At 40.7% G+C, this 16,822-nt stretch overlaps 1 protein-coding gene across 1 annotated transcript in view; it reads left to right on the forward strand.

The window, feature by feature from the left end:
* LOC121513537 (G patch domain-containing protein 8) overlaps positions 1-9,238 on the forward strand; it is a 61,209-nt gene extending 51,971 nt beyond the window's left edge. The window contains exons 4-5 of the mRNA XM_041793344.1: positions 1,184-1,314; positions 4,657-9,238. Coding sequence (XP_041649278.1) covers positions 1,184-1,314; positions 4,657-8,596 — 4,071 coding nt within the window. The 3' untranslated portion in view covers positions 8,597-9,238. The remainder of the gene's footprint in view (positions 1-1,183; positions 1,315-4,656) is intronic.
* Positions 9,239-16,822: the final 7,584 nt, after the last annotated feature.

The raw sequence follows: 16,822 nt of genomic DNA on the forward strand, positions 1-16,822 counted from the left end.
AGAGAGAGTGTATAAATAAATCTGATGTCTGTGGGGCTAATCTGATCTGTGCATGTGTGTGTGTGATAAAAAAAAAACCTGTACCAGTGGATAATAGCATAGCATAATCTAAAAGTGAGAGTGGTGTAATCCTGTTGCAATTCATACTACAGGATAAGTTCGCAAATATATAAGATAAACAACAAATCCTGGATTCGTAAGCTGTGGATGGATTGCACAATCATAGCTGGAATATACAGGGAGGAGAGAGAGAATAAAACAGGAGATAGGAGGGATAGTGGTGCACGATACTGCAGCTATTTCCAAAACTCTTTAGACACACCAACATGAAAATACACACACACCTGCCAAGCATGGATAAAGGGGGGATTAAAGTGTGACAGAAAAGGAAACCAGAGAAAGAGGCATGAATCATTGTTTCCCTGGGAGTATTGGCACACCTATAGCCACAGACACACAAATATACACATGCACACTGGCAGACTTGGGATAATTGTTTTTTTTCTATGCTGTGATGCATTTGAGGCCCACCAGTTTGCTCAAATATTGAATCACTTTTACTACCTTGCTGTTGTATGTCAAGTGTTCCCTAAATTTTCATGACACCCACATATGCACTCAGCAGATGCATTGATCTAGCACTTTTCAAACAGAACGTCCGGCCTTTATAACGCCTCAGATAGTTCTTTTACCAGTGCTAAGTGGCCCGGCCTTTGTGTTTTGTGACGTGTTATTTCTGCAACAGCAAATCAAAGCTGTAAAAAGCTTAAAAGCAGATGTCACTGGAGTACAAGTTCTCCAAAACTGTGATGAAGGATGGAGTATTTGAGAAATGTCAGAGGAACGGAGCATCATTATCATTAAATCGCTCTTGTCACTCACCCCTAACTGTGCATGTAATCTGCTATTCACCATTCTGGTTGTGTTTGCTCTCAAGCTGTGTGTTGGAGGAAAGCCACACTCTTCCAGGCTGAATGGAGTTAATTGGACATGAGCTTTGGAGGAAAACATCTGCAAATGCTGCTGACTGATGTGTGTGGTTTGAAAGACAGCTGCCTGCAGAGAGCCTCCTAATACTAATCTCTCCTCTCTGTCTCCTTTCTGGCCACACCATGCCCCCCCACTAATTTTTTTCTATCTTCCTCTCTCTTTCCATCCCCAAACTTATTTTCATTTCCTGCAGAGGCTGAAGGAACTCCAGCACAGGGAGTTTGCTCGAAACGTGGCCTCGAAATCGTGGAAGGATCAGCGCAAGCAGGAGAAAGCTCTCAGACGTCTGCACCAGCTGGCACAGCTGCAACAGGAGACCCAGCGGTGAGTTTGTGTGTTTGTGTGTGCCTGTTAAAACCAGGGGCATGATCCAGAAGGGTTAGAGAGCGTCACATCCAGTCAGTGTTTCAAAGACTTGATGGATGCATCCACAGATGTGAAAGCACTCAGTTGCCCTATAAAGGCTGCAGGTGAAGTAAATATAAAGTGCTAACACACCCTTGTTGATGGTTTGAAGAAGAAAGAAATCTAGTATTAGAGAGGGATTAATGGTGTAAAGAAAGTTGTGCTGTTAAAGAATTTAAAACAGAGGGAAAGAATTGAAATATTAAACTTGCCTCTGGGTTTTCACACCTAAAGCAATCAAAACAACAGATAAAAAAACAATACATCAAGTAATCATCAACTTGATTGCACCTTTTCCCTCTGCAATTAAATATGTTTTCCCATAATCAGACTATGATATGTGATCAGCATCACTATGACTACTAATATCATGCCTCCACTTTCTTTCTTTATTTATGGCTTTGTTCCCTTATCTTTTTTGTTCCTTCATTTCTTTCTTTTAATTTGTATTTGTTTCTTAACATGCCTCTTCTTTAATTAGCATACATATTGTATTATTCAAATAATGAAAGTCAGTCTGAATAATCTGATGACTCAAGAAACTATTTTCTTGTTTTATGACGTATAAAGACACATACATGTAGAATACATATCAGGATGTATACAGAAAATCTGACATCAGATTTAATACTGTTTAAAGCCCTTTTTAAGCCCTTCTTCACATCTTATATTACATCTTCATTTTCTAAGCTTTTACATTAACAACAGTTAATTCTGGGTTCTGTGCCGATCAACAAAAATGTGTTAGCAAAGAATAGAAAATGCCAAGTATTTCTTATTGTTGTACGTAAATTAGGCTGTCTTGGAGCATGCTTAGATTCGAATATGAAAAAAAAAGACTGATACCATGAGGAATCTGAATGTAAGGTTTTACATAAGTGGCCTAAAAGTAGTTGTACCACAGTTTAGAACAGGGATAGGACGCTTTGGATAAGAAGAGGGCCACATTAATTGAATGTCAATGCCAAAGGGCCAAACGTACAATTTAAGGATGCACGATATCATCAGTGTATCAGCATCAGCAGATATGAATATTTCTGCTGATATTTATTACTGATATTGTGTCCATAAAAATGTAGTCTATACCAGCTGCAAATATTGGCTTAATAAGTTAATTGAGTTTTAAGGTTTTTACACACTGGGTCTGTTATTTTCGCATGTTTTTTGGATCTGTAACTCGAAAAAACGTCACGCTCTCAAAACATTTTTACCTGCCTTCACTGCAAAAAAAGCGTACAATTTGGCAAATTGTTCCCGACTCTGAGCCTGTGGCTCTGTCACTCCTTTAAAATCACTCTGGATCCATCATGACACAGATCTTCATGGGACATTGCGCAATGCCAAACTGGAGAGATCTGGAGAGAGAACTTTTAGTCTCTGTTATGGCCTAGAGTAGGCTATAAAACTATGTCTTAATCTGTTATATTTCTGTGGTTGATATCCACATAATACACAGGCAAATCATCGTGTTTAAAGTGAGGGTTCGGTGTGAGCGAGGGAGAGAGAGAGAGAGAGAGAGAGAGAGAGGAGGGGGGCGAGCGAGCGAGAAGGAAGCAGTGCTGGCGCTTTTTTCAATCATCATTTACCACCTGAATGACTTTGATGCAAAAACATGAATATAATCAAACTGGTGATGAAAGTTTTGGCAACAGCATGTTAACATGATCAGACCAACATGAGATTGATTTTTTTTTTTTTTTTTGATGTGTGAAAAATTCAGAGGAAAAAAACTGACTCATGTGAAAAGGCCTTTAGTCTGGATTAGGGATGAACGATTTGGGAAAATAATCTATTGGCAATTTTCCCCCCCAGTATTGTGATTGCAATTGAATGTGCAATTATTTTTTAAGTTCCTCTTTGTATGTATTTCTCGCAATAAGTCAAGCAATAAGTCATTTTGTATTCAAAGCAAAGCAATCTTTGGTGGATTAAACTATAGTGTAACAATTTTAAAACACATCTAATTGCGGTTATTTTGAGTCACAGCAAATTTGATATGAACTGTTGTATTGAAGGGAATGATGATTTTGTCTCTTATTTTTAATAAGCCAAGCATATAGAAAGACAAGGAAAGAAGGATTTTTATGGAAGACGTTGACACTTCAAAGGTGTGCATGATGTGTAGAGCATAACATCTCTGCATTAAAACATGTATTAAACTGGTATTATCTGTATTAAACTGAAACAGATTCCAGGTCAAGGAAATACTGCACCTTTTGTTATTTCAAAATGCAGTAGGATATTGTGATTTCATCTAAATTTCAATTTATTGCCCAGCCCTAGTCTTAACCAACAGACCTTCCTCAGCTGAAGTCCTTGTTTTTATTCATCATTATTTCCAGAATACTTATAATACTCCTTATTTTCTATTTTCTGATTTAATTGTTTTAATTTTTAAAATTAAACTACTTCAATTAGTTTACTGCTGTATGTTGTCATTTAAATAAGCTGTTCTAGAGATTAAAGAGCCTATATTTAACTCAATAGACTGATTTGAACATGGTGAAAATGTTTTTAATCTTAGTGAAAAGATAAAAATTAGTGAAATGATCATTTATGTTTATGAACTTCCAGTCCCAAAAGAAATAGTAAATTTAATGAGAAACACTTAGTGATGCATTCTTGTTTCATGTTTTGCATTTTTTACACTGTAAAGCACTTTTGCCAAGCCTGGTTGTTTTAAATGTGCTGTAAAGATGAAGTTGAATTGAACTGAATGGAAATATTTATATATTGGAAAGAAACGGGGGGAAACACTTGATATCATGCCTATTCATGTTTTGACACCATCATGAGGATGTTACACTACTATAGATCTGCCCATACATGCACAGTCATGCATGACAAGGATTACGTAAACGCATACTAGATGATACAACCTACTTCTATAGACATTCAAATTTCAGATCTGTGCACACAATGACCTCATTCTAGCTATTTTAATTTTGCATTCATGGACCATTGAACTACCAATATCAATCAAAGTGAATTCCCATGGTCTACAACAAGACATTTAGGGTTTTTTTTTTTTGTATTTTTATCCCCATTTTATTTGAATAAGCTGGCATAATTAATTTAAAGTAAGTGACTGATTTCCCCCTGGGTTTAAGTATTTCATCTTTACTGCTCAAGGATGTTCTTATGAGTGCTAAAGCTTTATTAGATTTAAACAGAATTCAAATCAAGCCACTTAAGCCAAGCTTGAGCAAAGCCAAGTTAAATCAGCTAAAATAAGGAATATTCCTATTTTTTGTGTTGCAGAGTCTCAGGAAGGACTTATGGACTAAGAAGTGCAGTCAGGGCTGCAAGCCAGCATCATGATAAAGATGTGGACCAAAAAGACCACAGCTGGGATGACAAATATGAACCCTTTAACCCTGCCCAGATATCCCCTCCTACTCAACCCAGGACAGCTCCTCTCAGCCACCAGCAAGAATATCCACACCAATCTCCTCCTCGGACAGCGCCGCCCAATGCTTCTGCACAGTCCTCGATAATAACACATCAAGAAACAACTACAGACCCTCCTGCAGTGAACCCTCAGTCTTGCCTTGGCTTGTATCCCCAGCTGCCTCTGTCTGGGCGGGGAAAGGCAGGCGGCAGGCTTGGGGTGTCCTTTTGTTTCTCCCGCAGGGGGCCAAGACTTGAGCCTTCTGCCTCTGTCTTTTCTGACCTGGAGGAGGAGGAGAGAGAGAAAAGGGAGCAAATTAAAGAGAGGATAAAGGGAATAATGGAAGATATTGACAGGGAAATTGGGGCAGTAGAAGAGGGGAAACACAGTGAGAGTGAAAAGTGCAGCTCTGACAGTGTTGGACAGAGCAGCATGGGGCTAATCCCCTGTGATTCTCTAAAAGAAGAAGGGATTGAAAAAAGAGACAGAGAAAAATTTCCTATTCCCACAGAAACCCTTGATAGTCAGAGCCAGGAATCCCAGTTCTTGCCATCCCCAACACAGGTGACCATATGGGGAACAAAAACAGATAATAATGAGACAGAGAGAAAGAATGTGACAGAAGGGTTGAGGGAGAAAAGTCAGTATATGTCGGTGCTAGGGAAAGATGGCTCCACCTGTCTGAGATGGCCTGTCAGTTTGCTTAAGTTCACCATCTCTCAACCAAACATCTGCTACAGCTGCAACCCGCTCTGCTCCAATCCCCAACGACAAGAACGACTCACTGAGAATCAGCAGGAGTCACAACAAAATCGCTTGTGTGCTCTCTCAGATGAGTCAAATCCACGTGTGCCAGCTATTCTTACACCAGGAACTCATACCTGTTTACAAAGACAGACAAGACAAGAGCTGAGAGCAGAAACAGAGGATAAAGCCGAGGCAAATTTCAAGGCAGCGCAGTATATTGATGTAGACACAGAAGCACACCTGTTCCTAAAGAACAGAAACCTTTCATCATCAGAAACAACACCAGAAAGAGGTAGACGCATGCTAAGTATAGAGAACAGTGTGAGGGCCGCCTCTAATCCATTTGACCCCACTCATAGTGACAGCTCTGACACAAACCCCCAGAATCCTCAGGGAGGAAGATTAGGGGGTACGAGAGGGATCAGGGAGAAAGCCATCACAACTGTGAGCTGTAAATCAGAGTCTGTCATCCAGCCTGGCACACGGGGGACATGCATCAGCCCGTCCAGGTGTGAGTGTGGGAGTGAGACAATGTGCGAGTGTGCCAATGCTGCACAGCCGTACGTGGGTGTCTCAGATGTGGTGCACAAAAAGAGAAAGAAAGGCAGCACGAAAAAACACAAGCTAGGGAAGAGGAAGAAGGAAAAAGAGTCAAAGAAGCGGCAATCAGCAAGGTGCAAAGTAAGGAGCGTCATCTCCACAGTCTCCATCGGCAGAGAGAAGAAAGGAGACGCTGGAGGGAGCTGGGGGAAGGGGAGAAAGCAAAGAGGGACGAGGAAGAGAGCAGGGAGCAGCTGTCTCATGGGGAGATGTGACACTGAGCCAGTATCTGTCTTTGTCAGGAAGAGGGGGTCTCACAGGAGCCACAGCACTGAATCCCAGTCACAGGCAGACAGGGAGCAGGCAGAGAACCGCAGTACCTCCTCCCCGCTCAGCAGACACGCAGCAGACAAAAACACCAAGGGGGAGGGAAAGCGAGATGGGGACATGGTGACTTTTCCCTGGCGGTCTCACTTCTCTGTGCACTCCTTCTCACCAGGATGTAACTCAAAGCTGTTTTGGGAAAGGGGTCACCATAGCAACCCCAGGAGTTTCATTGACTGCTGTTACCCTGACAACAGCTGTGGTTGCAGCCCGGCGAGAAAGAGAAAATTCCTCCACAGGGACAGGAAATTCATTCATAGTAAGAGGAAGAGTTTAAGGCGCATGGAAGTCTGGGAGGAGACGGATAGAGGCAGGAGAGTAAGAGGGCGATCGGGCTGCAGAGACAGGGGGAGGATTTCTGACACGGAGCAGTGGGAGTGGGTGAGAGGGAGTTTTCCTGGAGGTAGTGATGAGGGTACATCAAGACCTTGGTGGAGATCAAGAAGCAGAGCAGAAGAGTGGGATCAGGTGGCAAGGTTAAGTCCCAGTCCTAGCAGGTGGGGCAGGAGACGTAGACATCTTAGCACAGAAGATGTTGACTGGGACAGATGGACATGGGCCAGCAGTGACAGCTGGGAGGACTGGGGGACACACAGATCTACATCTAGATCAAGGACGGGGGCAGACAGAGATAGCCCAGGGTTTCTGTTGAAGAGTTCAAACACCAGATGCTCAAGTTCAAGACAATTCTCCAGCCCTGAGTGGTGGACAAGTAGACAGACTTACAGCCCCCAGAGTGGGATCAACTCACGGGCAAGCAGATGCCACAGTCCAAGATCCTGCAGTCCATGTAGCAGCACCAGCATGTCTGAACTCAGCTTAGAGTGGAGTCGGAGCAGTACCTGCTCAGGAGTTGACAGATTGTCTTTTGGTTCCTGTAGGACTTCCTTAAAAGCTCAAGAACTCTCATCTAGTGAGGTGAAAAAGCAAAGCAGTCCCATGTCCTTTTCTTCCAGCCTTACCTCTTGTTCATTCTCTCATTCTTCACCCCAGCGGACCTCTTCTGCTCCCACAGTCCAAGACCTTGACACAAATCATTTTGACGCAAGTTCCTCTCAAAAGAATGAGCCTAGTCCACAGTCAAATCTTGCAAATGGTGACTCAACCTCTGTTACATCAAGCAGATCAATCGCAACACTTCCAGCACAATGCCCAAACAAGTCATCTCCACAGAAACCAGCAAGGGCATTGCTTCTTCCTCTCATAGGGAAACTACCGTCAATCCAGAGGAAAGCTAAAAGGCGAAAAGGACTACTGGAGAAGAGTCAGGAGAAGGAGGGAGAGGAGGTTGAGGAAGCCAAGGGAAGTGGACTGGAAGAGGGAATAGTCATCAGTCAGCAGAAATGTCCTATGGGAATGGCTGAGTCGAGCTCCAGCAGCTCAGCAAGCCTCTCCTTGTCACAGATTAGCACAGATGACGAACAAACAGGTGGAAGGAGTGTTGCGCCAATCAGCTTTACAGCTGAGGAGATGGACAAATATCGCATCCTGCAAGAACAGGCAAGAGAGCACATGCAGAAAGTCCTAGAACAAACACAAGAGACTGCAGAGTCCCACACAGGAACAAACTACCCAGAAACGGCACAGTCAGACAACTCTTTGGACGAACAATACCCACCTGCACCCTTGCACACCCAGTCAATTCACATGGACACAATGCAAACACCAGTGCAACACACACATCATGTCAGTCTCCCACTTCCACATACGACCCCACAGGAGAACTTTACTCAACCCATTCCTCTCGGAGTCCCCAGTATGCCCCCTCTTCCACCATCTCCGCCTGTCTCAAACCTCCATCATATCATTTTGCAGCACACAGCCCTTTCCTTTCCCCCGTCTTCTGCATCCTCATCAATCACTTCCCCTATCCACCCACACCCAGTTCAGCTCCCTCACCCGCTGCCACCTCGACACCCACCAACCCTCCCTCATCACCTTCACCTCTCCCCCTTCTCTATATCCTCCCTATTTCCCTCCATCCTACTCTCCCATCACCCCATCCCACTCCTCGCCCAATCACCCACTTTCCACCCGGCTCCACTCGCTCCTCTTTCTCCGGTCGCCCTGCAACCGCTGAACCCACAGCCTTTCATGGACCGAGTGTGGCCAGTGAGGTTTCAACAGAAGGCGTTGTGATTTTTCAACAGAGTGGCTGCCATGTTTATTAATCTTCCTTGGCAACACAGACGAGTAAGAGAGAGAGGGAATTTTTAGTTTGGATAAAAGCCGGCTATTTGAAATGGGGATGTGTCAGTGCTTTTACGAGCATCAACTCCAACTCTTATTCACATATGCCCTTACACACAAATGTGCACACAAACATGCATACACACACAAAGCAGCCAGGCTATTGACTGTTTTCAAATGAAAATTTGTTTCTCCATCTAGCCTTTGCTGTGTTGCAGCAGATAGTGGGAAAACACACTTTGATCCTTTGCTTTTTCCTTCGTTCCTCATTCAGGCCCGCGATAAAGGGAAAGGTGCACCTGCTATTCAAAGACAAGCTGTGCTTGTGTCATCCTCCCTCTTTCCCTCTGAACCACAGACAGACCAGATGCCTTTTGAAGTAGCCTTCATGCTAGAGACAGAGGTCCAAGAAAAAAGTGATAATGCTCCCTCCTTATCACCATTTCACACAGGTTATCTGACTGAGAGTGTATCTTTCAACAAACAAAAATGATGTTCCAGGGACTGAGGGTATAGCACAGGCATTTTAACCCTTCAATAAACACAATATGTGTGCAAGAAAGAGGATTTCAGGACTGAAACACACATACAAACTAACAGTAGGAATGAAATCAACTAATTTTCCATATCTGACACGTGTAAAGACCTGTTTTGTCTCAATAGTGTAAATATTCTGACAGTGAGTGATAATATTAGAATCATGGGAAATCAATAAAACAAAAGGTGAATTTAACTTTGATCTGTTGTTTGGTGTTTTTTCCACACTTTAACCTTTACTGGTACAATCACTCTAATTTCCCATAATCCTTTGGCATATTAGAATCATTTCATCCATAGAGTATTTAATAAATCTGTATTTGAGACACTCATAAATAAACCCAATCTGCTGCATTATAACTTGGATGGAAATGAATGGGCTTCTATGCTTTTCCTTATTCTCTCTGATTTGTGTTGATCGTGCAACATGCTGCAACATGTTCCACATAAAGAATTAATACTCTGTGGTTTACAAGTTTGCCACTACAAGGCTTTTTATGAGATCTTACAGTTGCAGTTCCAAACCCCTCATTCTCTTGACCCCTTAAATTGAAGAAATGTTTGTAAATTCTAATCAGAGGATTTTAGAGGAAATCTGATCAGGCACTCTGTTGTCAAAAGGAATTTAAAAACAAGCCTGAACATTAAATTAGCATAATTGTTTGTGGCACATTTCTACTTTTTATTCTCTACACTTAAAATACTCTCAAGCCCTTAGATTTATCTCCCAACAAATGTTCTCATGTAAAGGTACAGATCCCTTACCTCCTGAGGGCTTAAAGAAAAAGTCATGGTGGCATTTACTGCATCCCCAAGTGTATCCATTTATTTAATAAAAGATAGGATCACTGTGGAAGTGCTTATACTGTGTCATCTGCAGACAAAGATGCTGACTTTTGAAAACCACTACATTTTGTTTTGATTATGTGCTGTTTGGGGTTGTCTGTTTTATTGCCAAGCATAACATTTTGTACATTTCAATCTCATGTCTGCTTTGACCTTTGGTTCTCTCAACCGGGGATGCCAAAAGTGAAAACAAAAAGATGAATAAGGGCTCAGTTTAAGTCAGCATAAGACTCTTCTCCAGTGCAAAGTCTGCAATAAAACCAAGTGAAAATGAACTAAAAAATCATTATCATAGAAAGGCTAATAATGCAGACTTCTAGAATAAAAGCTGTCTATGGACCCACCTCCATTCTCCCATTCTGCCCTTTTCACAGGTAAATTCCTGAGAGCAAAAGCTGCAAACAACATTCAGAAAGAGGAGTCTGTGATCATTTCATGTGATGATATGCATCTCAAGGTTGATGACATTTGCTGTTTTTTTTTTGTTTTGTTTTGTTTTTTTTTTGTGTGTGTGTGTGTGTTTTTTTTTTTTTTTTTTCCAATTTGGCCCAAACTTTTTTCGTTGGTTCAGAGAGTCTTTTGGTTCTCCTTCAGTTGTTGTCTTACAACTACATTCATTAGTGGAGCTTTCGTCCTTTTTTCCAAAACATTTTTAATTTGGGCACCAAACACAATCTGACTTGAAATGCTGCAAATTTGAAAAAACCTTGAAACCTTGAAACATCAGTGAAGTTTTTATGCCTACAGAAGGTGAAAAAGTTGGCGAATCAGTAAAAGGAAATGAAACTTTTTGCAGTCGAAGCACATTGGACAACTCCTTTATGACGTTTCTGGATGAACATGCCTAAAACTCTACCAAGATTTAGAAAAAGCCATTCAAAACTTACTCTGTGCATCTGAAGTATTTGTTTTCTTTATCTTTTTAAAAGCATCCAATATGTCAGCTATAAAGCATGAGGCAATGCTGCTTTGAGTCTTCTTCTTCTGTAGTGTTTTATTCATTTTTTCACAATTAGCATCAACCACTGCTTGACCAGTTGTGTATACCCTATAACAGCAGGATACATAGAGAAAATCTGTCATTAAATTAAATAAAATACTTTTAGGACCTTTTCAAGGCCATCTTCATACATTTTAAGACTATCGCATCTTCAATTTCTAACCCAATGTATTAACAACTCAGTTATGTATGTTTTGTGCTGAAAGCAGGACAAAAATGTGTCAACCAAGAAAAAAACATGCAGACAGTATTTCTTACTATAGTAAGCAAATACTTTTTTTATATATATTTTTTTACACTGACAATAAGAAAAAAAAAGCCTGATTACATAAGGTAGCTGACAACAGAAGGTCTTATTTTTACTTAAGCTGTCTATAAGTGGTTGTGCCACAATCTAGAAGTACCTTTTAACAAGTTTTGCACTAATGCTTAAAAAAAAGTCTAGGTTTTAAGAACAAAATACTGGGAATTACTGTCCATTTCAGGACACTTTGTTGCGCTTTATAGTTTTGATTTTAATGCCTTTAAAGTCAACCTCTCTAGATTCCTCTGATAATAAAAACAAAATTAAAGCTTTTATCGTCTTCAATGTAAGACTTTTCAATATTTTTTTAAAAGCTTTAATTTGGGTTAAACTGATTAATCAACTTTTAATACTTAAAATTTTGCAAAACATCTGGATGGAAACTCCATTATCATGTCCCTAAATGCAGCACCCTGTGGCAAATTAGCAGTCTCTTATTTAACCTTCATTTAACTGGGTTAGTCCCACTGAGATCAGAGATCTTTTTTTAAAAAGCAACCTCACCCACAATGGCAGCAATACACGGTTTCAAAAAAAAAAAACAAAAAAAAGACGTTGCAGTGTTTGCAAAATAAAGACAGTTATACAATTTCATTAAGCAAACTCTTTAGTGCAATGCAGCCTATGTCTGAGAGCTGGACAGGTGTTTGTGGAGTTAAGGACCTTGCCCAAAGGCCCACACTGGATACTGTCCTGACTTATATTTTAACCATCAGTCCCCTTTACAAAAGTCACCACATTAACCCACCGAGCTATCAAGCTGAAAAGAGTAATCCTTTCAACACAGGGTTGTTAAAGAAAATTCTGATCAATTTATTTTATGGATCACAGAATAAAGTGTGTACCCTCTAGAGGTGAAAGAGATGTCTCATTGTAAAAATAACTGTGACACGATATCTCAGGTTTGAATTTTTAAATATAGAGCTGGAATAACTCAAATGAAATACAGAAAAAAACACCTTTCAGAAACAGAAAAACACTTAAATAATCAGAAAGACCCAGGGTGTTTTAAAGTTCCGTTTAAGCCTTAGTGCACTCCTCAAATTGTTTTAAGCACTCGTGGAGAAAAGAACAGCTTTGGTGTAACAGAAACAGCTCCTGCCATGCAGAAATCCCTCTCATAATTCCCCAGTCTTCAGGCTACAGCAGTGATTAATAGCCAGGTGTACGCACCCACGTGATGACGTCCTCTGCACCATACCTGGGCACCTGCAACTTCCACTGAACTTCCTCCGCCGGCGGTCTTTGCTGTTGTCCACACAGGAGAAATCGGCAGCACATGATGGCAGCGGCCACGCTAACACAACTAGCTCCTTTTTTTAGCTGACAAACAGCAAATGAATTACAGCGTGGTAACTGGCAATACTTTTCAGTCCAGCAGGAGAAAAAAATGAGATAAATGAGGCAGTCTGTGACAACTCTGGCAATAGTCTGTGACTATTCTGCATTTGCTCTGCAGCTCACTTCCTGCTTTTCCCTCTCTTTGCGCAAGGTCACGGAACTAAAACGTCCAAGTTTTAAGTAAAAGTAGCAGAAATAATCTATATTTAAACACACGAAATGTCTTGATACATACATTTTAACAATAAAAAATTCATGCACCTTAACTGAGTAATTAGTTATGCCTTTTTAAAGTTCTGTTATATTTACATGATTTTAGTATAACTACCAAAAATGCAGGCATTTAATCAATAACTAACAACTCCATTATAACTGATATTAATCAGGTAATTACATAAAACAGGGATAATAATAAAATACTAGCTGAAACAGTTCCATACAGAAGGTTTGGATTCAAGAGTTTTTATAAACATTAAGGGTCACCAAATTTTGCAGTTTAACTCAGTCTCCAGATTGTTCTGAGCAAAAGCTGCAGAAAATCTAAAGGTCCTATTTCCCAACTCAGTTTGGACTTTAAGAATAATAAATTGCTCATCATCAGACTAACACAGGTTGTGCATTCAGTCATTCAAGGTTAAAAGAGAGACAAGGTAGAGCAGAATTTTACCCAGAGTGGCTTTATTAATGATGACATACCGATTTTAAAGACTAGAAACTACAATAGTGAGAAAGAAATCCAGAGTTTCTGATCAATGCACACCAAGGCCAACCATTATGTCCGCAAAATGATGGTCCATTTTAAAGTTAAGCTGTGAAAACTGTTTTTACCTTCATGAAAACCACTTCAATCACAGCAAGATATTTATTTTTCTATTGAAGCAGTAGTATATAGCCTCCTTCAGAATGTGAACCCCCTTTCTTTATACTGATTAAAAGCAGCAAAAATGGGTGTAAAAAGTGACATGTGGTTAAATAGGCAGCAAAATAAACATTAAAAGTGGTGGATTGGGGGTTAATTTGGCAAAAATGGGTTAAAAGTGGCAAAACAAACAGAGAAGGTGGTGAAAGTGGGTTACAAGTTGCAAAAATGGCAGTAAGAATATAGTGAAATGCAGTTACAAAGTGCCAAAAATGGGCATTTAATGTTACGAAGGAGTTAATAATGGCAAAAGTGGGCTAAAAGAGACAACATTGGATGGAAAGTGGCAAGAATGGGTTTAAAGTGGCCCACAAGGCAGAAAAAGTAGTGGAAAGGGTTTTCAAATTAGCAAATGGCTTAAAAGGTACAGAAATAGGCAGACAAGGAGGTGAAATAGAAATTTTAAAAAATGGTTAAAAGTGGTGAAATGGGTTAAAAGAGCAACAATGGGTCAAAAATGGCAAAACAATCAGAAAAAGAGGCGAAGTGGGGTTTCAAAAGTAGCAAACGTTGGTCAAATGTAGCAAAAATGTACCTTGCGGGGCAACAATGAGAGGGGAAATTGTGATGAAAAGGGGTTAAATCTGGCAAAATGGGAAGAAAGCGCCAAAAACTGGGTAAAACATTGGCAAAGTTGTTAAAAAGTGGCAAAATGGAGTTGAAAAGTGGTTAAACAGGGTTATAACGTGGCACAAATAAAAAATTTCTACATCAGAAGAACCATAAAATAGTTTGATATTTTCAATCAGCTCTAAATGAGGTAACTGTAAGCTAGGATGCTAGCACAGATGCTGCTGATCTAGCTCACTGATACTTTAAAATAAATCACAACTAGGGAGGGACCCTTCTCTAGGTCTGTTAGGGGCCTGGCCATTTCTTTGGGCAGGCCTAAAGCTCACTGTCCAACATATGAAGGCTCTCAGAAGGGCCATTCATAAACAAAACAGCAACCTAATCAAGAAAGGTTAAAAATAAAAGTGGACTCAGGTAGCCTCTTTTTGATGTAAAAGGAGAAATAAGACTTGTTTAAGTAGTAAAACCCAAGCAAAACCTTCAGCTTTTTTGCAACAAATTGAATATGAAAGACAGGTTTTCATCAAATAGACTAAATATTTAACAGATGATATGACTGTCTTTTGTCACAGCATTTCCAGATAATCTTCTTTTTTCATGCGGTAGCACTGCAAATAGTTGGAGGAGAAGGGGTTCAAGTAAGAAAAGAACATGTGTGAAACATGCCAGGAAACACAAAACCAAGCCAAGAAAAGTGCTGTCTCATCAGTGTGACCATGGAGCTGAGAAAAACAAACCCAGAGAGAGTTTGTCTTCACACATTTTTAGAAAGTTACTACTCCAGTATATTTAGAAAGGTTTAATTATTTTTTCTATATCAATCATGATAATAAGCCTTCAATGAAACAATGATTTTCATGTCACATCAAAGGTTACAGCAGTAAATAACTGTTGCAGAGTAACCATGCTTGATGATTGGTGAACAGTAAATACATTTAGAGCGACTTGCCAAGCAGTTGATCACTGCAGCGGCCGGCGCTCAGGGAGCAGAGCACAGAAGAGAACAGAGCGGCATCCAGATGGTCTATGGACTTGGATTACCCAGAGTGCTTTGAGAGATTGGATTGATTTGCCCTCAGTGATATCAGTGAACACAGGCCAGCACACGGGGGTGGAGGTTGAGGGAGGCTGCAGCATGGGGCGACACAAATACAAACCCCAAAAGAAGACACAGAACGAGCACTCCCTGTCCGGAGGTGTTGGCTAGAAATATGAGTCAACCCCTGCAGAGATTTGGTAATTAGAGCACAATTCGTTTTTCTCCTCCCCCTGACCCCTGAGCTTGTGTGTATCTGTGGCTTTGTGTGTGTGCAAAAGTATGATTTAGAGAGAAGCAGAGAATCCCTATCTCTCTCCACAGGACGGGAGATCAAACAGACTGTGTGAAATATAGAGCAGCAATAATTAGCAGCTGTTACAGCATCAAACCTCTCTATCTCTACCTCTCCCACTCTTCAACACACACAACACACTCGCTCACATACACACCACGGCCCTCTGTTCTTATCCTAGAGTTTAATTTAGAGATACTCAAAAATGCGCTGAAACTTCTAAGTCCTCCAATACCGATAATCTTGAAGATGCCACTAAATCAACCCACTCCACTTTTCCTCCATCTTCTCTCCAGTTCATAAGCGTTAAAATCTCTGCACAGCCTAAAGGGGAAATGCAAAAGCACAGACACTCACAAGATAGAGGCTTATACACAAAAAATAAGGGAAAAAATTACAATATTCTAAGGGCCAATTCATCCAAAATATTGCGTCTCACTCCTTTTGAACATTTTCTCACTTCAGTCATCTACACAGGGGTCATGTGGAAATTAGTAATCACAATATCACTGTACTTTCTGTCAGTGACTGATTAAATCATTACAGGAACCCTGAGATATTCTCCAGCCAGTGTGTTCATGTTTAGCTGTTGTGTATGTGTGCCCGTGTGCCCCCATGTGTATTTGTGAGCACATGCAGCAGTGCGATTTGATTTATGACAGAGAAGAAGCGGTTTCCTCACTCAATCGCTCCTGTGAATTAATGAGGTATAAAAACTAAAGCTGGCACTCAGTCAAATACAGCAGCAGCAGCATTCAGAGAGAGAGAGAGAGCTGAGTGCAGGGGCAGGATCACCTCTATTGGCACCACATTTGATTGTTAGATTGTGGGTATAGATTGCATTGAGTGAAAAGAGCCCCTCACGGCTACTCAAGCGATCCATCGACCTAAATTGCAACGCGGTATAAATGAGACACTTCCCTTCTCTTGCTCGCTCCCATTCTTTTTTTGTGGTCTTGTATCCTACCCTTCGCTTTGATCCAACCAGGTCAGTGGGGCTGCATTCAACTCCCCTGGCTGTTCTCCGACTGTGCAGAAGAAAAGCTGCCATTACAATCCGTCCTCTCATTTTTGTGTCCGTTCATTCAGAGTCTGCATCTTTTAGGTGTTCGAATGCTGTTGTACAGCAGGAGCTTTTATAGCACAATGTACTCAGCAGAAATATTATACAAAGAAAAAAAATTCCCTTCCCACCACCTTTCTCTCCCTCTGACATTCATTAAAAGTTTTCTTGACTTGTGTGAGTGTGACATAGAGAACCAGGCTGTTCTGTTCTAATTTACATCTTTTTACTGAATCCCTATGCCTCCAAGAAAACATAGCT

The sequence above is a fragment of the Cheilinus undulatus genome, linkage group 8, assembly GCF_018320785.1.
Source record: "Cheilinus undulatus linkage group 8, ASM1832078v1, whole genome shotgun sequence".
Classification (NCBI taxonomy): domain Eukaryota; kingdom Metazoa; phylum Chordata; class Actinopteri; order Labriformes; family Labridae; genus Cheilinus; species Cheilinus undulatus.